Source organism: Macrosteles quadrilineatus, unplaced genomic scaffold (assembly GCF_028750875.1).
Source record: "Macrosteles quadrilineatus isolate MER2022 unplaced genomic scaffold, UCM_ALF_1.0 Scaffold_3__2_contigs__length_128488019, whole genome shotgun sequence".
Taxonomy (NCBI): domain Eukaryota; kingdom Metazoa; phylum Arthropoda; class Insecta; order Hemiptera; family Cicadellidae; genus Macrosteles; species Macrosteles quadrilineatus.
In genome coordinates, this window is record NW_026542596.1 from 2,829,447 (window position 1) to 2,854,510 (window position 25,064).

General features: G+C 32.8%; 1 protein-coding gene across 1 annotated transcript in view; it reads left to right on the plus strand.

Annotated features, from left to right (window-relative positions):
- The first annotated feature begins 8,543 nt into the window (after positions 1 to 8,543).
- LOC128988449 (paired box protein Pax-6-like) overlaps positions 8,544 to 25,064 on the plus strand; it is a 50,391-nt gene continuing 33,870 nt past the window's right edge. The window contains exon 1 of the mRNA XM_054409741.1: positions 8,544 to 8,822. Within this exon, the coding sequence (XP_054265716.1) occupies positions 8,576 to 8,822 (247 nt within the window). The 5' untranslated portion in view covers positions 8,544 to 8,575. The remainder of the gene's footprint in view (positions 8,823 to 25,064) is intronic.

Consider the following 25,064-nt stretch of genomic DNA (forward strand, 5'->3'; position numbering starts at 1 on the left):
AAATTGTGTGCCCGTTTGGGGCAACGAAAACTTCTAAGAAAATATTTAAACTGAAAAGAGAGCAATCAGCAGATTAATCTTCAACCAAAAATATAAAGAGTCTTGTAGATACGTTTTTCGTAGAAATAATATGCTGAACAGAACTTCCCATCAATTTTCATTTTTAATCTTGGTCCTTCTTGAAAAAAGTTCAACAATGTTTCATGAGTCATTGACCTACCTATTCCACTATCTCGTACCACTTAAAAAAAAAACAGTCATTCTCCATGTGTATCGTCTTTTCAATTATCTTCCTAATGCAATTAAAAAGGCGAAAATTATTTTAAAAAATTAAGCATGGTTTGAGGGAATATTTGAGAGTTTGTAAGGAATGTTACAGTGTTTCTTCATTTTTTTTAAAATGTAATTAGTATTTAGGCCTACCTCTTGAAGTCTTTATCTCCATTTAAATGGGTCTAATTTTAGGCTACTTGTTTAGTTTTAGTAACTTTTTTCCTGTACATTTTTGTATTATTATGGCAATAAAACGATTCTGATTCTGACCCTCGTGCTTGTAGTATAGTTCTATTATTTAAGAGTTGGTCGGTCAATTGTCCTTAGAAAACTATTTGTAGTTGTGGTTTTGTCAGGACATATTTTACTTCATACAAGTTATATAAATCTACCCTACCAACGATCACGAAAACCCAAAACCCAAGTATTCAAGTTTTGAGAATTTAGAACCCCAACCGGTTCTAAAAAGTAATATTCAAACACCACCAGATAGGAATACAACTTTTCATAATTCTTTTGACCAACAATTCAAGGTCCAACGCTTTCATAAGAATCACTCCGAGCGAACCTTTGATGTCCACCGAAGCCAAAGGTGCCGAGAGACTCGTAGATCCTAATACGTCTTATCCCCAAAGAACAGCTTTTTTCTAAGCTCTGAGAGCGAGCTCGGACCCGTCAACTCGAGTAGCGAAGTGTCTTTGACGAGTTTGCTCGCTGTGCTGTCCCCACCCTGGCCCCGCCTCGCGTTCTCATTGGTCGTCAACCTAGTAGGCGTGGTTTCCCCCTCCCCTCACCGCGACATTGAATACATTGCGCGCCCCGACTGCACGACACGTATCTTGCATTAATTTTTAACCCTGGGATGTAAATAAGTTGGCCAGATAAGACTAAGCTGTATCGGGGAAAAGCGACTACTTGAAACCCTTGGCTTGTTGCTGCTGGTTAGTGAAATACGTCTCTGGGTTTTCTTATTGTGCAGACGTGCATGCAAAGCAATCTGGCGAATGGTTTGAACTAATTGGGGTGTTGTTGGGGTTGTAGGATTACTTATGTTTAAGTTTAAGGATTATAATTTACAATGGCTATCGCCGAATCACCACTTAATTAATCAATGGTTTCAGCTTAGACAAACTAGGCCTACACGGTAAGAATTGTAGATGACATTATTTGAGTAGTAAAAATGCAGTTTAAAAATTATAAAAAACAACAGGTATTCAAACTTCTTTAATGAACATAGTGAATGAGTGTTAAAAAACAAAAGTCGGATGGTGACATAATGATGTGATAAGGAAAGAAATTTCACAAACACAAAATAGAAGGGGAGATCAATTATAACAATATAAATAAACGGTATCAGCATTCTGACACATACATTCTCCCATAAGCTTGTCAACAACCTTTATCATGGGTAAGCGGTGAGAGTAAATAAATATATTTTATAGTTAAAAATCACAAAAGTTGCAATAACTTTTGAACGGTAATTGTTACAGCAATGGGTTGTTGTACTATTTTTTTTAGAATTATAAGGACCATAATATATTAATTTCGAACAAAACCAGCTTTTCTCCTAGAATCTGTTTTTTTGTTATTTTATGGGTTTTTTTATGGGAAAATAACATAAGTTACAATAACTTTAGAACCGTAATTTTTACGGAAATGGGATCAGAATTTATAGGACTAATTTTTTAAGAAAATCGTTCGGGTAAACTTCGAGAGGATCAGATTTTCCGTTATTTTACGGGATTTTATGGAAAAATCCCCATTAAAAATCAAAATAAAAAAAATAAAAAAAAACATTTACAATTTTAAGTACCATAACATACTAAGTTAAATCAAAACAGATTTTTTCTAAAATCCTATTTTCTGTTATTTTATGGGGTTTTTATGGGAAAATAACATAATTTACACTAGCTTTTGAACCATAATTTTTACAGAAATGGGAGTCATACCATTTTGTTAAGAATTTAAATGACCACAACATAAAAAATTTCTGTCAAAATCATTTTGCCATTTTTTAGAAATTCCGATTTTTCTGTTATTTTATGGAAAAATCAACATTAAAAATCAAAATTTGAAAAAAAATAAAAATGCCTGGAGATACCATGGATTTGAACCTACACACCAAATTTCATTGAAGCCGGACCATAGGTGTAGTCTGAACGTGTTCCATTTGAAAATTCCAATAAATTTGCTACTGAAAAAAGGTTAAGTCTCTTTTGGGGGATATTAACGCAAATGAATGAAAATATATTTTTTAGCTTTTTAATTTATAAAAAAATTTTAGACATTTTAAACGATGGTTGACTGAAAGTACTGTCTGTACGATACTACAACTACGTTTCACTTGCTTACATTACTATGCATTTGGTCTGCACCAATTTATTTTATTTTATAAAAACCATAGTACACAAACAATTTCTGCATTGCAAAACTCCCTCTATAAAATCCCAACTATATACACACTATTAACATAACAACATACCGGAATATCAATTGCAAAAAGCTGTGTATTTAGGATGCACAGGTGATTATACGAATTAGTATAACCAGGTGACACAGTACCAATTAACAGGCTTGTTACAGTCGCAGTTAGTATCAACTCTGCAGTTGTCTATGTAAATGTATGTGACTACGTGTGATGGGAATATTCTGCTGTCTTTAGGATAGGTAAAGTGTTTTTAGCTCAAGCGAAGTGTCTTGGGGGGTTTTTAATGCGTAGGCTGAATAAGTACAATGTAAAAAAAATACTAAAACACATTTCCTTCATCTGATACACAATAAGAATTACAATATTTTAATTAAAATGCATAATATAATATGCATATTTAATAAAAAAAACTCTTACCTTGTCATCAGATTTCTAATAAAAAACAAATTACATATTTAACTCGAAATAAAATCTTGTTTTAATTCATTTACAGCCAATTCTATTTAACTTTTCTTCTTATATTTAACAATTATCTATTTGAGAGGACGGTCTAAGCCCCCGGACTTCGGTGTGAGAGGAACAGGCTCGAACCCCTCTATATATATATAAAAAAAACTGAGAGATTTGACCAGATTTAAGTTACAAGAGTTCAAATTACCTTACAAAAATCCATTGGTGTAGACCAAAAAACACTAAAATATTTAGCGCTCGATTGTGGATATTCTGTTGGTAGTGCAAACCTTCAATTTCTCCACCCCCTTGAAACTCTAGAAGGAAAGCTCGCAGCTAGGGAACTTTGATGTCTCTAATGGCGGACTGTCCATTATGCGAGATAGACACCCGATACCACCACCTTGGCGACCAGGAGTGTGAAGGGAAGCCTTGCAACGTCCCTGCGAATCATGGGTGCCTAGAGCCAGAGAGGAGGCAGGTCGGCTGTCGCAGGGGAAGTTTAGAGACGGTGGAACAAGGATTGTTATGTTTTGTGTTCTTTTGTAGAATGGGTATTTTACAGTTTTAAGTGTTAACATTAGTTGAATACGAGTAGTTTACCTTGAATCGCAAAGATTGTAGAAACATATAGTATCACCATTGATTCAAGTTCATTACTATCATATGGTTTTAATAAATAATTAGTAGGGACACAAGCTAATGCAAAACATATTATTGTTATATTTAAACAAACTACGAATAAAATGATATTTCACGCAGCAGCTCTGAGAATTGTTAAGTTAATCATTTTTTGATCACTTTAGTGAAAGCAGAACTCTCTCCCATCATCCAGCTTGCATCTAACTCTCACAATTTTAATTTTATAAAATCGACTACAGAATATAGATAGTCCCAAAAAAAGGACGAATGCATTTTTCTTAACCTAACAAAAATTCTATTTATTTATTCGAACCTGCTGTCTGAAGTTCCAATATAACAAGTAAAAGTAAAAATTATTGCTAAATTTCCAAAACGTAAAAAATATAGAAATTGCGGATTTGCATTTCGTTAATATAGAGACGATTTATACTTACTACTTGAATAATTAACTCAGAAATTTGAAAGCCTTGGCTAGATTATAATAGAGTTAAATGTTAATAATGGCACTTAACTGTTAATTTGTCAAGTGTCTAAAACTTTCGATGACACGTAAAATCGTAACTGTTAATTGGTTGTTAGTATTGATTGATATGTCTCATATATAAAAGCTGAAACATTATCGATTATGTATTTAAATCGCCCTGTTAAGCACCTTGTTTTAATAACACGCATTTCCTCTCAAATAGATTCCAATGGTAGCCATACAATTTACATACATACAAATAATTCAACTTAGTTATCCATTTGGAAGTTTTAAATTATTTTAATCATTAACAGTAAACTAACTTAACATTAACAGTAATTTAACTAACAGTGACTTTTTTATATATTATTTTCATATAGTATTTTGAAATATTCGTTTTATTTCATATATTTTATGTTTCTATTTTATATGTACAGTATTATTTGGTAATATATTATGTTTTATGTTTTTTAACCGAGTAAAAAAATAAATAACAATATCTCCTTTAATGCTCACTGATATAAATGTTGTCAAGTACCTTTCTGCAAAATTATTCTAAATGTGGGAAAAATAACTGTATATACTTTAAGTGAAATTTTACTCATCACGAATACAACAGAACTTTGAGTGATCTGTTATGCGGTTTTCTTAGATTTCATAGGTGAACGTGCGTTACAACTAAACAATTAACACAGCCAGTTTTTTTTTTTTTTTTTTTTTTTTTTTTAACATAGTTGTTTTTCATTTCATTAGAATCCTCATCCAAATTTTGTTTATTAATTCTGTCTAATAAGATGAAAATGCAACTACAGCCCAAGTTAATTGTTCTACATAGGCACAGCCTTTAAAATATTTACATGTCTTCAGGGCATAAAATATAATTATGGTCTGTGACCAATATGATTTTTTAAACTCTTTATAAAAAAATCAAACCTTATGGAAATATTGACATTTGAAGCTGCCTCTTCGCTGGCTGCTTCTTCTTGCATTCGAAACTTCCTAACTACACTCGATTTCTGCATTATTCAGTGATAAACATTATTGCAGAAATAAATAAAAATAGAATAAGTTAAAGGAAAAATATGTATAAAATTAATTATAAATTACAGTATATCAAAATTAAATAAATAAAAAATAGATCCGACAATTATAATGAGGTATACCTTTTGTGTTTCTCATTTTATGCTGGTTTAAATACAGAATGACTTAATTACTACATGCTACAGATTTCGAAGACTTCTAAATAGTCTAGTCCTAAGGGAAATAGAGTATGTTTTCAGTTTTCAGTAGCATTTCGCTCACTAGATTTAGTTATCGAAGCAGCTGATTCCTCAACATGTCATCATAAAACACGAAGTAATTATTAATTATTAATGGAGATGATTTAAAGTATGTAAATGTATGTAAAGATTATGTAAGGAGGAATTTTTATTTAGCCGAATTTCGAGCTAATGGCTATCGCCACAATAATTCAGCTCAGCAACAAAACGTTGTAACATCATTATATTCTTCTAAGCACAATTATTATTTAGTTGTCACATACCAAATCATTGGACAAAGTATTATTTGCGACTCCTTATCAAAGTGTCTTTTTACACTCGATAGGTTGGCACACCCAACAAACCTCGAGCTTCAGCATTTTCCTCTCGTTTAACAAAGTTCCAATTAGCTCACTAGTTGTACTAATAACTATCGTTACTGACTGTTCTTCGATCTTGTACTGTAGTTTCAAAGCTACGAGAATACCCAAAGGTATCAATCATATTCAATTGAACCTTCTTCGTTAGCTGCTTCCTATTTAAGCTTATTAGAATACAATACTTCTTTCAAAACACTTTATGGAAGTTTCTTAAAAGCCTAAACAATAAACTGTACACCTACACTCGCAAAAAGTACTTTACCGATAAACAAATCCAGAACCGATTTATACCTCATTAAACTGAAACGCAACCGGTTTCGTCGAAGAATAACAGCCAGGTATAAAGGATAGGAGCAAAACGGCGAGATCTAACAAGAAGAAGGAAACATAAATAAATAAAAACAAGACCAGTGGTACAGTAAGGTAGAGTCTAGAGGTAGTGCTAATAACCGCGCGACGATGTACGTGTAAATCAAGGGAGCAATGTAGCTACCCACGCTGGACCCTGGACGGCTGCCTCATGCATCAGAGATAGCAGGGAGGAACAGAGAAGGCGCGAATGCGACCAAAACCTAATTCATTGTGTACAAAACTGATTATTACACTATTTTTTTACACCGGGTGTAGGGGTAGGTAGAGAATAGATCAAGCAAAGAAAATGGAGGACTTGATTCGATGGTAACTTTTGTCACAGGAAATAAGAACGAAAAAGGCACGAGTTCCGAACAAGGGTGGTTCTTTTTGTACATAACTCAGTTTCATAGTCATTGTCACCACAGAGAGTAGAGAAGGGATACATGTTCTAATCCATTTTATACTTAGCACTTACGTTTTGACCAGCAGGGGAGGAACAAGTCCTACAAAGATGTAATTTATTAATAAATATCATCAAATTAAACTTATTTTTATTTCAGGATGTAGTGTTAAAAAAGGCACAAGCTTTATGCAATGAAAAATTGCCCTTTTTTGGTTAAAAGCTAGGCCTACAAGTCCAACGTCAGTGGAATCCAGTTTATTCCCAATACAATCGCTTTTGCAACGGTGTGGTGTACTGCCTATGGTACTTGCCTCGGGACATGAAATTCTGAAAATTGAATTACTCTAAAATGCAATGTTGTAGGTTTGTCAATTTCCTTCAAAAATTCAACAAGTTTTTACTTTACTTTAAGTTTTAATTCGTGATTTACAGTAGGCTATATAGTAATTGTATTTATATGTAGTGGAAAGATAAAACCATATCGAGCAGCATTTTTAAGAAACTAGCAGAGTATCCGTCCTTTGTACGGGTGTTTGGCGTATAAGTATAAAATGCTTACTGAAGTAATACTCGTGCTTTGCGTTTGCAATGGGGAACGACAGTGTTTGAGAAAATAATTAGGCTCTTTAAATTTACACTAGTATAATACATCTACCATAGCAATAATGATCTATTACTGCTTCTAACAAAAGAAAAGAATAAATCATCAATTATTTGCATAATATCACAAATTATTTATTAAATTAAAAACACAATCATAAACAATCCTATTTTGTAAGTTCTCATTGTGTATCACAGCTTTTTGTTGCTGCTTTATTAAAATTAGCTGTTGTCATAATTGCAAAAACATTAATAGTGCTGCACCCTGTAAGTAACCATTTAAATTTTTTAATGATATTGATTAACATAGAATCAACATGATAAGTTAGTTGAAACAGCTGACAAAATTCTTTTTAAATATGAATAGGCCTACTCATAAGGTTAACCCCAAAAGGATTTTTGAGATAAGAATATGCCTATATGGTAGTCGGGAATGTGAGCTATCATCTTGCCAAATTTCAGTTTAATCCGACCAGTAGTTAATGCTTGATTGAACTTCAAACAAACAAACATACAAACAAACACACAAACATTCACTTTTATAATATTAGAAAAATTAGTAGGATGACACAAAATGCCAATGAAAAGAGCCAGTATAAGTTTTGACTGTTTTGTGACACAAACATAAACTATAGATTATTTCCATCGATAACATCGTTTAAGCGCTAAACGAACACTTTTGTCCACTTGCCATGGCTTTAGATTGTACTATTTGTCTAGTTCGCCGCATTGGAAAGCTAAATTACCAACTATCAAAATTCAATAAAACACTCAACTGTGCAATCTGCAGCATAAAAATCGCACCAACTAATTGAAGACAAATCCGCAACCCCGCCCGTTATCGCTTATGGCGTACTCGCGGTTGTAAGACCATTAAACGCGAGGATAAAATGGAGTGGGCAAGTAGAGTGTGCACAGTGGGCAATAAATAGTGACAGTAGTGAGCAGACTATTGGTGCCTCCGTGAGCAGGTGGGGGAAACTGACCCCCTCCCCCCAGGTAGCTGTGCGCGGCCACCGTGAGCTTGAAACTCAAAGACTGCCAGAGATCCGAGCGCTTCGCATCGCTGCTAGACCTGTTTCCGGCCTCTGATTTGTTAGTGCGCGTTTTTGGTGTTCAACAAGGTTGGGTGTTGGGACCCTGATTTTTTTGGACTGTGATGAGTTGTGTAGTGAACTGACTTTGTAGTTTTTTGACAACGTTGACGGGTATATTTTTGAAGGAAGTGTTTCTGTAGTAAATTCTCACATAAACTAACTTTAGTTTACACTTGGACAATAATGACTGAAGTTCCTAGCTAGTCAACTATCCTTGGACGTCACCATGTTGATTTCCACCACCAACACTTCCACTGCCAACACCAACAACAACTCCTCCTCCACGACGGGCAAGTGCAGCGACTTCTCGGTCTCCAGTTTGTGCCGCGACCTCAGGACCTCCCCTGAGGCCAAGGAGGAGAACACCCCCGCCGTCATCGTCGGAGGTACAGGAACCAACTGGAAGCTGGACATTCCCGCTCACCCTCCGGGACTCAACCCCGCGCTGCCTGTCACGCCGCCTCAGACACCTGGTGAATATATTCATCTTCATGTTCAATTTGAGCATTTATGATCTTATTGTGTATCTTGTTGATCTTGAAGGTACCACACATTTCATTAATGATATTGCATTTTATCTATACCACAGAGAAAAAAAAACTGCTACGTTTGCAAAGTTTATAAGCTGGCTCAGCTTCATATTTTAAAATACGGTAATATTTGTATTAACTTTGCCAACCAAGAGAAGTTCTCATAAATAAGAACAAGCTTGAGTACTCTGATTAAAACGACATATTTAACTTGATACTTTAATCAGGACAAACATTTTACCAACAGTAAACCTTTTCTTGTTCTAAAGAGTCTACCTCAGAGAAGGAGTTGCTATATTGGGTGATATAACGCAATTTGTATGGTTGACTGAAAGTTTAGGCTTGGGTATAATTTCTTTCTCTTAGGTACATTGAAAGTACACAATTAAGGGGTTTTAATGAGAAGAATTTATTCGACGAATGTTTGTAGAACTCAACTAACATTTGATACAAAGCGATGATACTCAAGAATAGATCATTCGCAATGTTCTTTATTCTTTCAATGAAATATAAAATACATGAAGGAGCCTCAAACATACTGTGATAACTTACTAGTAGACCACAAAAAGTAAATACTGTAAAACAATAAGATATATTAATTGAGAGTCAAATAGTTTATCGAGAATATTTAACTAATGACATGTCGACAATACCAATTAGATATTAAAATTTGACAGGTTTAATAATATAGATAATTACATGTTATAATTACACCCCTTTGTAGACATAAATGGCTTTATGAAATCAGCACAACGTTATTTGTTGAATAATTGTTAATGTTAGAAAAAAAAAAAATTATTTCAAACAATGCAATAATATTTTTGTTTTTAGCACATTCTTATTAAATAGTTTTTTGGTAGTGCATGTGGTGGGGGGAGGGGTAATTTAATTCAATGTTATGCCTGTAAAATGTTTAAATGTATTGAGCACGACTTTCAATATCGTAGTAAATCTTATTGAACTTTCTCAAACCCATGCATGTAAAATGTCTTAAAAAGTTCAACATTCTCAAGTTTGGATTTTTTTTACTTCTATAGAAACTTCTATACAATAGAATATTATATTTATATGGGATGGATGTGTCCATTATCATAAATGTAATATCATCTACAGTATAAATGTTATTTAGGTTCTATATTTTATTGTTTTAATGCTATAGTTCGAATGCATAGATGGGTTAGTGTATGGCCGGTGGCCTGTTTTATCATTTGGGTTATTGACAAATTATGTTGCCATCGAACTTGCGTATCAGTTTCATCACAGATTTAGTGTTCTGAATTTTAGTTTCGTTGACGGTTTTGTCCTGTTATACAACATGACCAATGATGAGGTTGTGAAACTTTTAACTCAGCAATTATATTTAAACAAAATATTATACTATCCTACTAAATTATACAAGGATATTAAATATGTAACATTAAGTAATGATCACTGAAGATTACCATTTCATAACTATTATTTGTAGTCTTTATGCAATTGCATTTAGATGCAGCTTAAACGTAACGAGTAGAGTATTGTAAAGAGTCCTGAAAGTATAAAACTAAAGTTTAGAAAGTAAACTTAATTTAATTTTAGTAAATTTATACTTTTTTGACTAAAATAGAAAGGGTTTTCCATCATTAGTTCATTTTAAAGTTTTTATTTTATATATGTAACTACTATTGGATTTTATGAGGTCAATACCAATAAAAAGCACATGAATCTAATTTTTTTATTTTAATTTATTTTTGCCAATGGTCAGTTTATGTTATTTGACATTTCATTGAACTATTGAGGACATTTCAAATCACGATTAGTAAAAACAAGTTTTTGGAATCAGATTCCAGATTTCAAACACCGTGGAAACATGTACTACTAATCGCGATGGAATATGTTCGCAATAATTCCTCAAATAGAGAAGATCTCAATGTAAAACAAAAGAACATGCATTCATCTTTGCTTTAACGCTAATAGCTTTACCTTATTTTTCTTGATAAAATGTTATTAGTTGTGTTAGAATAATGTGTTGATTACATTATATAAACATTGTAAACATTATAGTTTTTTAAATAACAGTATACTGAGTATACATATAGATTTTTTATTGGAAGCTATATGCGTATAAATTAATTAATGTTTGTTTAAATGACTTTCGAATTCAAAAGAAAGAGTCATTTCAATGAAAAACAAATCAAAGAAAATATTCAAATTACCAGTGGTATGAAATTTCAACCATGATTATTACACTAAATTAGGTGTAAAATACAATTTGCTTTATAATAAAACAATAAACATACATATTTTTAGGCCTATTCCATACAATATTTAAAATACAAATGTTAAACATATATATTTTGATAAGGATCTATTGGTTTTCCTTCGTATTCCAAGTAAAAAAGTATATCTTCGAACGTACCTATACACGATCACGTAATTGCTATACCGAAATACAAATAAAACTTTAGATTTTAATTGATTTATCGATGTAGGGCCTATTACTAACAATGCAATGCGATATCGAAATTTGCTTTATTCATTCCTAATAAATTACCTTCTAAACGTGTAAAGAGTCTTAAGGATAAAACATTTATCGAAACATTTCAAACGCTGCTTTTAGCGTATTGACAAATTTGTATCACACTCATTTGACATACATATCCTGACATGACGATGATTTGCTTCCACCAAGAGGGTCGGGCACACGGGGTAATCTACATATGACTTATGCTCTCCCCTCCTTTCTAAGGGATGATAACACAGCTGTTATCGTAACACGTGAGTTGCATGCAACTTAGCAGAGTGTTAAGCGCTAACCCATATACACATATGTTAACCACTCTACGAGGGGTCTTAAGGGCAAATAAATAGATGGAGGGATAAGGATGTCACAAGAAAGGTATAGAAAAGAATTCACATTTGTGTTGCCTCCAAAGCTGATTCTGAAAGTATAAAAAATGCCTACTCATAATTTTGATAAGCGGTTTAATTTCAACTGGGTAAGGTACTTTTCATCCTGTGAGATGCTATAAAGCTAAATATAAAAGCTGATAATATATTTTTAAATTTCCATGAATTGATAAATGGATAAATTAGTTAAGTTATTAATTTAAGATTGTCAACATATCTATTTAGTATTCAAACTTCCATTTCAATGAATACATAGTTAATATAGTAATTCTTTTATATAAGATCTACGTTTGTTGTTGCTGCTTGAGTTCTTGTAGGTAAGATGTGTTCTTATGCATTTCTCCACCTTGTTTGGCGTCTAAAATAAGCTACACAACAACAACAATGTTAAATCTGATATAATCGAAGTTCTTGAAACTGAGACATAAAAAAAGTAATTTTTGGTTATATTGTAAACCTTCATGGTTTTTCTATCCCATGTGCACTAAAATACCATTATTCCTCTTTTATTTGTATTAGCAAAGTTCTTAAATCCAAGTCATTTTATTTGTTCTGTTTTACAAACTAGGTACAGTACAAATTGAAAAAAAGGATATCACTAAAGATATTCAGAAGTCGTAGCCTTTTTACTAAATAATTTTAACCAACAATACAACAATAAGAAACATAAACAAATTATCTATTGGAGATAACCAATAGCGAATAATTTTATCCTACAATAGTCCAAGAATTTAAAGTCTTTCAACCATATTATATTTATATTGTAATAACAGGTACATTTATATTTTATATGACTCTTGGTCAAATATTTTAGACAATGTAGTCCTTACTTCTGGACGTTTGTGCCTTCTGAAAATTGAGAGAGTGCAGTTAAACTGCCTAAAATGCCAAGAGACTTAATGATTTTAGGGTAGAGAGCAGGAAAGGGGCAAAAACTATAACATTCATTACATATTTACACTTTATGGTCAAGTCGCATTAAATGAATACAAATTTCCTTGTACATAGCACAACGTTTTGTAATGAGTGGACACCACAGTAGTATTAATATACAGTCGATATAACATGAGTTTTAGGTAAAAGATCATATCAGTTAACTATGAGACAGTGAATAACAATCTTAAATAATGTGATGTACATTAGTAATTTAAAGTGAGTACTAATCATATTTTTTTAACTACGAATAATTTTTACAGTAACATAATGTTACCGAATATATCCTACTTGACTGTAATATAAAGATAAGGCTCTGTAACGATAATATTCATAGCGTCGATAATCTTATATTTAACATGTTATATCTCATTTAAATCTTAACCTTTTGTTTTTTTTCCTAACGCATGGCCAAGTGACTGTTTATTTTTTGTAACCCTATTCAATGTGTTACTTTTCATTTAACTATTTATGATATGCAATTACTATTTTCCACATGACTATTCATTTATAGAACCTTACCATCACCCTTCCAGTCTTAAAACATTATCAACACATGTTTACAAATCATAAAGCATTCAAATCCCGGTTGAAGCCTAACACCAGTTGGTTTTCCAAGATTGGTCTGTGATGGTCCCAATACCCTGTGCTAAGCCCTCATAACTCATACGCAAACTGCCGTATAAATAACACGGGAGATAATCCTGGATTACAATCACGGCACTTGTACTGACCGATCTTCATGGTCGTCAATCTTCCACAATTATCTTCTTGTCGCCAGCAGATATCTTCATCTGGTCTGATTTAAGGTCTGAATCGGTTGTGATTCTCGCTCATCTGGAGAAGAAACTGGTACGTAGAGTCCCGCAAACTCGGCGTAATGTGGACTATAAGGGTGCCGAGTTTGTGAAATGCCGGGCTATTGGGAACTAGGGTTAAAAATAAGAACTATACAATTGTAAAGCTTTTTAACCGCCTTTTTTATTTATATTTATATTACAAGTCAGTATTAATTCATCAGATATAGTACAACAAATCCTTGGTACGAGTTGTGAATGATTTGACTTGAACTGGCTTGAGTCCATCTTTAACTCGGACTCAAAAAATCACTAATTATCTGAGCCAGGTGATGGCTGAGTTATCCAGACTGCCGGGTTATCGAGTGCCGAGTTTGCGGGACTCTACTGATGTAAATACAGCTTGTATGATCCTTTAGCCTATATCTATTTCGGTTGATGATTAACAACTCTTGGGTATGTTATTAACCACAGAAAAACTCAACTTAAGAAGAAAAAAACAATACATCCTTAAATATAACGTTATTGATATACAGAAATTAAATAAAAATACGTTTAATAACACTAAAAACTTATACAGTGTTCAAACAAGGTCGGAACATAATTCACGTGGTGTCCCATAAAACAATTCTTTATCAAGGGTCAAAATAAATAAGAGTAAAATCAGCAGTAGAACTTTTTACAAAATCGCTTCGTTAACCAAATATCCGAAATTTTCTGTTTGTTACACTGTTAAACAATGTGGTAAAATAAAGATCATGCATATCGTGGCTTAGTAAAATCAAAGAATATTATAAAAGATTGTACAAATTTGTATTTATACACTTTCTTTCAAAATAACTTTTTTAGCCAATAATAAACAAATATAAAAAGGCTAAATGATTGTGTCTATATAAAATTATTCATGATAAACTCGGAATAAATGTGACGGATTCAGAATACAGGATTTAACATTTTCAGTTATTATTTCCTATTGGCCCAATGAATTAATAACAAAGAATAATTATTAACAACAAGAATAATAACATAGAAACATTTCAGTTAAAAAATTGCATACAGAAATCGTTTTGTAAACAAACAAAAAATTGCATACAAAGATTTCTTAATTCTGAGTAGATTTAGTGATGTTATTGGTTGGTAGTAAGTGGTTTAAAATAGTTAAAATCGTGAATCTAATAAAAGAGAAAACGCATTGATAAACACAGATACAAATTTAGTTTTATATTATGTTGGTCTATTATACAAGTTTATTTCATCAATCGTTAATCTCTTGTTTATTATAAATTTGTGAATGTTACGAGTATATATAATTTTGCTGTCCAAAGCTTAGACAAATTTTAACATAAACTATTTTTCCAATATCGTGCATATTAATGATTGCATTTTTGAATTGTTGATTCATATCTTTAAATAAATGTAATCTAAATGTTTGTACAGAATTACAGAATTTAGAGATTCACAAGGTAACAAATAACCACAACATGGTTTCAAAATTCACCCACATTTATTATGGTTTTTAAACCTTACCTCCCAGAAACACCCATCCTTTAGAGAGTTGATATTTTGATACTAGGTTAGTCATCCCATCCATTGGGAGCAGCACAAACCAACTTAACAATTAAAATAGAACAGTCAACTTGGCTACTTACAAAGTGTTCTACCGTTAACACTTTTATATTTCGATAACACGATGTTCTATGAGATATTAAACATGAAATAGCCTAAAATGAAAACCATTTAGTTTTGCCCGAATATAAATATAAGGAAATCATATAAATTTGAATGTATAACTCTTTAGCAGTCAGCATACCATGTCGGGGGCCGTATTTAATCATACAGTTTTATTTTATAACTGACCAAAGCGTATGTGCATAAAATACATTATTTTTGCAATGAATAATTCAAAGATTTTGAATAGCTTAATACATTACGTAAAATACTATAACCAAATCTAACGTAGATGTACACCATAGCTGCAAAGGATACAGATGTTACTTTTATTATAACTGTGAATTACTTGAAAGAAGGGTCACAAATCCGATTCTTTTATTACACAACTATAATTTATAATATTTACAATCAACATTTAGTTGGAGATATAAACCATTACGGAAGCCAGCCGTGGTCTGTCGAAGGTAGCCGTGATATTAATTGTTGATTGCAGTATTGGATTGTCGATTTCCCAATTCATGAGTAACGATCAACTGAAGTAGCCTTGGTCTGGTTTTGTTTCATTGGTTGTTTCATTGCCAATCCTTCTTTCTCCAATAGTAAATCACTGGGAAGAGGCATTTATTCTTAATTTCGTCCATAAGGGATTTCAAAATAGGTCAAGTTTTGTCTTGGTTCATTAAACAATCTGACTGCTGAAGAGTCTGTTCGAATATTAGCTTTTTTAAATTACAAACACAAATTTTTTTAATGAAAACTCAGTATTTTTACACAACAAAATACTGATAACAAAATTATTTGTAACCTAACATATATTTTATAAATATAGTTGAGCAATTCAAGCTAATACTAGTTAAGGTTATTAGCAAAAGTTGTATCCCTATTTAGATAGCCCCTCGGCCTGTTTGTAAAAAGTATAAACATTCATATGAATGAACTCAATACAATCCAAAATAGGTTCATACTGTATTACATTGACGATTTTTCACCATCGTAAGTTATGTAATATTTTTACCATGGATAAATGCTACTCCTTAGTTAACTTTTTATATTTCTGTATAAGAGAAATAGTTATTTGTGTAACTAGTGGGCAAAGTGGCACTTTGCTGCACATGAGAGCAACGTTAGTTAAAGCTGTAAAAATATCTTTGATGAAATAGTTATTTGTGTAACTCTGCGGAATGATCTCGAGTGCAGCAAAGGCCTTTTGCACTCGTGTTACACATTATATTTTTCCTACAGTCACTATAAAGCATATAAATAATTAGTCTTTCAAACACTATACAACACGTTTTTAGGTTCAGCTGGCAACACAAATAGGTGCCCTATAGAAAGTAGTACCCGCGGTTCGTATCACTCCGCTATTTTTCCTCGGCATGAAATGTGCTCCGCGTTTTGAGAATATAGTTCCGTATGTTTTTGTAATTTGAAGTGGTTTCTGTGCCTAAAAAAATGCGTTAAAGGTATTTTCTTGTTTATTAAGATCGTAGGAATGTTTTATAAACGTTTAAAAGAAAAGTCCAGAAAGTTCAGAAATACCGAAACTATAAACACGAAATGACAGGTTAAATCGTAATTATAATAGTATATCAGCTGCTCATAGTATTATTATCTTTAAGTGTTGCCAACCTATTTCCAAGCGTACAGAATTACGTGCATAATAGAACCACGCTGTTTTGTGTTGTTTCGTTGGAATCCTGATGTGCGGCAAAGTATAAACCGTACGACAATGTATAAACCGTACGGCAAAGTATAAATATGCAGCAATTAGCAGCTTTCTGTACTATAAACAGTACAAGGAAGCCAACTTTGTAGGAAATAGTTATTACAATACACCTTGAATTTCCTTTTTAAATATTAGGTATTTTAGAATGAATTCTATGTTATTTCATCCTTTATATTTGAAGAGTGATGATCCATGTGTAGACGGTGGAAAGAAGATCGTAATTTAATAATTATTAGCTACAGGTAAATTATTACTGGTTTTTGTAACATATGTAATTTAAAGGTTATACTATTTAGGAATACGCCGGAATAATAATAATATACAAAATATCGTAAAAAGCTATAGTTTAATTTAATTGTGTAGAAAATATTTAAAATGGAATTTTTAAAAATTTTATTTTCTACGGAGTTTTGAGTTCATAAGTGTTACTAAATGCATCGCTATAATAATATAGCTCACAAAAAATAACGCAGTTAAAACAATTTAGAAAGCAGCCCACTTAGCCTATTTGAATATGAACAATGAACGTATTTTAGACATATTTTCATGTTCGTATATATAATTTGATATTTTCTGAAGTTAAAAACAATTATATTTAAAAGGCATCTGCTTTTCGGGTGTAGTTAACTGATTGAATTAAACTATTTCGACCAATTAAAGCTGGCACATTAAAAGGTCAAATACTAAAATCAGTTTATGATTTTACGATATGCCTACTATATTACTAAAGAAACGAAAATTACTTCTCAATCTGAATCAAATTTAACCGACATTAAATTGACACAGTTACAAAAATTAAAAACTGAAATATAATAATAACTACGATTAAACGTTTGTGTATTAAGCCACAACTCACTCAGAAGCTTGTAATTAATTGTGGTATCAGTATTTAATATATGCAATCATTTTCATCGATTATCTTCGCCGAAAACCAGAAGCTAATGGATTTACATACGATAATTGAACATCTGTGAACACCGGCCAACGGACCCCAAGTCAAATCTCTACCGGCTACTGTAAGACTATCTTAACTGTTTGAAATTCATATATTCACTAAATCAATGAATACGAAATGCAAACTAGAATTATAGCATGAAGCATTTCAATTAATAATAAAAGGCAATATGGGTTATACAATATACTAAACATACTCCCTCATAGAAACCTACCAACACATTCATAGTCAACGAATACACATCCTGCTTCGTGGAGTTATCATCGTTACGAATCAGGTAAACACAGTTTTATAAACTTAAACTATTACTACCCAGAAAACGATCTTCATGGTCAAAACTTACGTTCTGGTATTATAACTGAGGAACGCACAAGGTAAAACTGCTCTACAAAAAGCGGGAATCATTTCCTTGGTAACAGATCTCTCGAGCAAAAGTGGACATGAAAACACAAACAGGCTTCAAATGTTACAATACGATTAGGAGTCAACTAATCTTGACCCAAAGGAAATGGCTATAATAGCTGAAATATTTTGATTTTTGATCACTTAGTCATCTATCCACAAATGTTTTATTCGTACGTATTTTTGACAATACCAGAGAGATAGACTAGTGGCATTTCTTCAACTTTTGTCTCACAGATCCAGTTCGCTGTGGACACTGTTATCATGTACTAATATTTCATTACGCTTGATTTCGTTTATATTATTGTAATACTTATTACTAAGAATTTATTTTTGGTGTTTTGCGTACATGAAATATCACCATATTTGTACAGCAACTTACAACCTTTACTCTACATTTTATAGCAGAAATAAATATTATGCTTTTATTCTCAAAATAATTTGTTAACTACTTGATGCTACAATATATTTACTTACTACAAAACACTTTGTCTTTGCTTATTATTTAAATTTTTTTTGTCTAATCTCTGAAGAGCTAGAACGTCACTTTAAACATCTCAGATCTAGGTTGAAAATTGTTTAAATATTTTATTTCTAAGGAACGTAAATTAATCAAAAGAACATTCTCACATTGCTCCTGCTGATAAAATCATACTTTACTTGTATGTATTTTAAAAATAAATTTCCTTGTCAGGTTTATAAAATAGCCTTTATATACTAGTTTTTGTAAGATTATTGACTAATTAAGCGTAGTATTTTGAAAAAGTAATATATAATCAAAATTCTAAATTGAGGGCTTTGAAAAATGCATATTAACTAACTCTATCATCATGTTTACATGCTAATATTAATATTAATAATATAACTTTAAAGATGTCAATGAAAACATCATTGTGATGTGGATAAATAGTAGGGTCTCGACAAAAATGATCTTTGCCTATGTAGATTTTTCTTACAATAACTTCTCCTACTGTAATTGTATGTATTATGGTTAATCCTACAAAGCATTTTACATCGTGACTAAAGCTGAAATGAAACAAAAATAGCATGCCACAGCAAGAGGGCGCAAAATTATTGTTCAGTGAAAACATTTTACTTAAGTTTACCGACACAATGTTACAAAACAATCTCCTATGATATATTTAGCTTACTACAAAAAAAAAAAAAAAACTGTTGGGAAAAAAGGAACTGGTGAACCAAAAGAGACTGTTAATATTCACTTATTAACAAACCGAGATTTTCTCACGTACGATACGGCAGCGAATAGACCATAAATAAACTGTTGGGCCGTGACTAAACAGAAGTTAAACTGGGGTTAATTGGGGAATGGGACCGAGGCGCATCGCTACCCAAAAACAATTAAAATTGCCGATCAGACACACAGTCACTTTCTCGAACTCACTCGGATTTAAAACATTTTCTCTTGGTAGTTTCTATAAGGATGCTGAGTCTTTGCTTTGGTGCTGAGCGATTGGAATAAACAAATTTTACTGTAAAACATATATTATGTTAAGAATATTAGTTTGAAAAATAATTACGTAGTAAAAGGCATTGTTATAAAAAACATATAATAATTTGATATTTTCTACCCTGGGTAGTATAGGGGTGAAATTAATTATTGCAGTTAAACTAACCATAGACGGAGTCGTCTTAGGGAAATTTGAAAGTGTTATTACTCGCCTAACTAACAAAACTTCACCACGATTGTATGTGATGTAGATTATTGTGATACCCTTTTGACATAATTTACTAAAAACCTTAGATAACATGATAAAATAAATACACAGCGTCAGAAAAATTATTTTCTACAATTTTTACTACAGTTTCTAAACAGTCTAATCCAAATACCCCCGCCGCAGCAAACCTGCAGACTAAGCGAATTTCCAATTGCCTGATTACACTAAAATGTATCCTTAAAAATATCACATTTATACCCTATTTAAATATCATTAGTTTAACGAGTACTTAGGTATGCTACGACAGGGAGGGTAAAGTTTTTTTTTTTGTAAAATGTGAATAGTTAAGCATTGAATAAAATGAAATAAAAATAGTTAAGCAAAATAAAATAAAAGCATTTTTCAAATGCGATAAAAATATGTTCATAAACAAGCAAACTACAACTGTTTATTATTCTATATAGAAATAACATAGGAATTTTAAATTAAAAATTTTTTGAATTGTCTCCGTAACCTTTAGGCGCATAATAACGCTTCAATATACGAAATTATTTGTTTTTTAAGCTCTACAAAATGGTTTGGAAAGAAATTGGTAAATTATATGTTTTTTGGACACACTGACTACTAATCACCCTGTAAAATTTTTTCTATATATTTGTACTTATTGTATAAAATACAATTTTGTTATTTGATGTAAGTAACATGACTATGACATAGTTTTCGCAACTAGTCGTTGTTTTAAATAGAATGTATTCAAGAGGGGTACTAGTTGTTAATCATGTGTTCAAATTTTAAAATAGTTTAAATTTACGCCCTAACCACTATCATATATATAATATATGAATTTTGGAAATACAGTTAAAGTATAGGCCTACAATTAATTTTTGTACAGTATCATGTATGTTGTAAAGTTTTCATCAGTCCTTCAGTGACACCGAGCGTTAAAGTCACTAAATTCTCAAATCTTAAAATGATTTGTTAAATATTAATATACTGTACTGTGTCACCGCTCTAATCTTATATATTAAAAAACTGTTGCAAAACTTATGACAGCTAGCTTGACCATTTTACTGGACCAAATTACATGCGGGTTGTACCAAAAGAAAGGATGTAGGTCCTATATGTGCGGGCTTTATTTGTATTTTGAAAATATTTTTGTTAATTGGGTCAAAAATGGAAACTAAACTTTTCTTATGGAGATTTAACATAGGGAAAAATAAGCTTACGATAGCCACCCTGACCATACTACTGGACCTATTTACACGCAGGTTGTACCAAAAGAAAGGTTATCAGTCCTATATTGTGCAATTGTGCAGGTCCTATTTGTATTTTGAGAATATTTATGTTAATTAGGTCAAAAATGGAAATTGTACTTTTCTTATGGATAATTAAGAAGGGGCTAATTATATATTTTAATTCTATATTTTTCTATGGTCAATAGACAAGCATGTTTATTGAAACCCTTTTTTCTTAGCTCCTGTTCATCACAGGAAAAATCTACGCATACTGTTAGAAAGATATACCTGTAGATGTGCAGAATCCATTAATAAAATAAAATAGGCTCAAAAATAAGCACAAAAAGTGAATTTAATATATATAAAAAAATTAAAATAAGCCTTATGGTTGCCATGTTGGTGACGAAATACAGTAACATAAAATATAAGCATAAATCAAAACAAACGAAAGAAATTCCAATCATATTTTTTATTTACAGCGTGGGGTAAAAATTAAGAATTTTGCAATCCGTACTTTTGGTGGAGTTTTCGACCATGGGGCGATTTCTAGTATCAATATTAAATTAGTTTTGAATAATATGACAGAGTATGTTTTATCTATGATATGACTCTTAACAAGTTACCCTAAATAAAGAACAGCTGGTCTTAATCAGCAATAAAACAACGCAGATCATCTTAATCTATTCGTATACTGACTACGAATTCTGATATAACATTCAAGCTTAAAATACGCACTATTTTATTGAGTTCTATAATCGAAGTCGAGTACAGGAAAATAATTTAGCAAGTGTTTGGAAATGGTAATTTCAATCAAATTGCAAAACCCACATTGCAGGTAAAATATCTACAATATCTATTATCCATACGGAGGTAATATTTTCTTTGGTAAAACATATATTGTATAATATGTATTGAGATTTTTTGAAATTCGTAAATAATCCTAAATTTAACCATTAAATCTACGAGGTAATAGAACGTATCTTTGTTACATTTAGAACCATCCCTTTATTTCACTTAAACTCTGAATATTCTTAATTCTTTGTTATTAACTCCCAGCAGCTAGATTTTTTTATTACTATTATTGTAAAGGGTGGGACAGGAAAGTATTCCTAATTTTGAATATAAAAGACAACCAAAAATGTTAGGTCTAATCTTAGAATTGGGATCAAAAGGTTACATATGGGAGTTTATTTAATATAAGTTTTTTGAGTTTTAACAGCACATCCTGCAAGTGGTGTCCTTCATTTTTAATACACTGCTGTCTGGTTCTAAAGCTACTACCATAGGGTTAGCGCCACTGGAATAAGGCATATTCTGTTTATTTACTAGAAATATGGATGTGTGCTTCTTCAATAAATTAAACCCGAGCATCTTTATTCTTGAGGCTGGTCCGCAATTACGGGTTCACGTGTCGCCAGTCCCGTTCTGTGAGTTCATGAGCAAATACCATCTTGTATGGATGGAGGTGTAGGTCCTCATAGAGAATACGAAGCTCAGTACGATTAGAAAATGCCAGTGTGGTGCATGCTTACCAGCAGAAAGTTGAGAAGACTGCAAATTCGATCTTCTAAGGTCAAAAAGGCGAGTAGTTAGGATGGTTATGTAAGCCTCAACCCCTCTTTGCAATATACTACCCCTTGCACACACAACAAAATTGATTTGCGATTTGGAACAACTTTGTGACAGATCATCCAATTACCAGTTCGCAACGCACGCTGCACAGCACCAGTGGACAGAATTAAAAAAAAAACGTCTTAACTGCAAAAGGTCATTCAAACAAGCCATGTCCATTAATGATAGTGATGTTATTAGAAACCCCCAAAAGCAACTGCATCATTCAAGCATACCCCATTCCTCCAGCACATTTCCAGTACTCACAGCACCACTTTATCCCTGCCCCATCCTGTATATTATTATAATAATATTGTACCAGTACCAGCACGTTTGCAGACTGATTTTTGTGGCATGTGCCAGTGTTATTCCAGCGTTAATGCTGACTTCTGATAATCGGTTAGCCGAAGAGTATGGTCAGGATTGTTGTTGATTGCTCACAATCACTTTGGTCCAATCTAAGGCTAGAATGTTTGTTGTTTCCCCGTCATTTTGCATAAGTGCGAGGACAATTCACTTAGTTATAGCGCATGGCTAGTTTTCTGTACTGCTGACGGATAGTTGTTTGCGCCAGTGTGGCCTGGTTAGCTGGAGTGGTCAGGAATGCCGGCGGAGCGGTTGCGGTGCCAGTGTCAGACTGAAGTGTGAGATGCAAGAAGACCAGCTACTGTTGGGCGGCTCGGGTTCTCCCGTCACAACAAATCGCGTCAACACGCGCGGTAACCGGACACCGAAGTCCGAGGATTTCGGTAATTTATTCATAGAGTCAACGGCGCGGTGATTAATCGATCAATGGTAGCTTGGTCATGTGGACGACTGTAGAGGTCTCACCGCCCAGGGATGTCAGCAGTTGAGTGTACCTTCATCGAGTGACGTCATCAGTTGGGGGTCAACCTACACTGTTAGTCTGGGGCTTTAGGTGAACTTCCTCAAGTAGCTGGTCATCAGTCAAAAGAGTTTAGTGTACACTCAACCGTTAAGACCATCAGTCCGGGCGTTAAGAGCACATACAACCATCAAGACTGTTGTCCGGGATGTCATATGTACCTTCAGAAGTTGAGGTCATCAATTTGGGGCGTTGAAAAGAATCAATGACATGATCAATAAGGTAGTTTGCATTAGATAATTAAAATTATACATTTTTATCTTTCGTAACATTACTATACACGTAGTCTAAGTTCTTTTACAAAATTATACAACTCTGCCAAGACCTGCTCAATATAAAGGTGGTTAAAATCCGATTTGAGAGTAAATGCAACTCCTATAAATTTAAGGGGGGGGGGGGGCGGTGTTGGTCCTGCATCAACCATGTACCTGTGGGGATAGACTCATAGGATGTGTCATATCTAGATTGATCTAGAATGATTCCTTTCCCTGAACATTATCAGTTAGGTTAACCAAATGAGGATGTGAAATACTACCCCCCGGAAGACCACCAACCTAAGGTGAAACGTGACGTCACGAAATCTGCCAACTAACCAATATGGGAGCCGTGTCCGCGACTGGAATACTACCCCCTAGCAAAATGTTATGCTATGTGATTATAAATTAATTCGAGTTATTCTGATTGATAACAGTCATGTGCGGAATATCATACAGAATTTTGAAACGTTACAGCAAGTTTGATTAGTTAGGTTAGGTTGGTTTAGAACAGTATAACAACGAGTGTCCATGACTGGAAAACTGCTTGGAGGGGTAGTTGTCCGGGAGGCAGTCTTCTGGCGACCTAACCAAACTCCACAAGCAGCCTTTTGGACTCACCAGGGTGAAATAGCGATAGATTGTATAACCGATCAAATGGTCTTTGTCATGATAAAAATTTTCCATCGGTAATTTAGTCACCAATTTGTTTACTTTAACAAAACGTTTATATAAAACATACTCGTTTTATTATGCTATAACACAAATAATTTGTTTGCCACCTTTCATAAGGTTCATGTTATCATGTTTAAAATACTCAAATTGTAAACCAGCTCTCTAATTCACACTCATCGAATCAATATCTCGTCGTCTATACCTAGTTTCCATAACAACCCACAACTAAACCTCCCGAACAAGATCACGTTCATTTTCCGTTACACATAGAAAGTTTCTCTACGCGTTTAAGATCGGACCAACACGCATCCATCGTAATTAGATTACGATAATAACCGGTGATTGTAGCTCAGCTTGTACCAGTGTAAACACATTCATTCCGTCGTTAGAACGCTCCATTCATTAAACCCATTAGTCGGGTCTGGCCGGAAATGGAGATATAATAGTAAAAATTATCCCGCATTGTTGAGTTTTCATT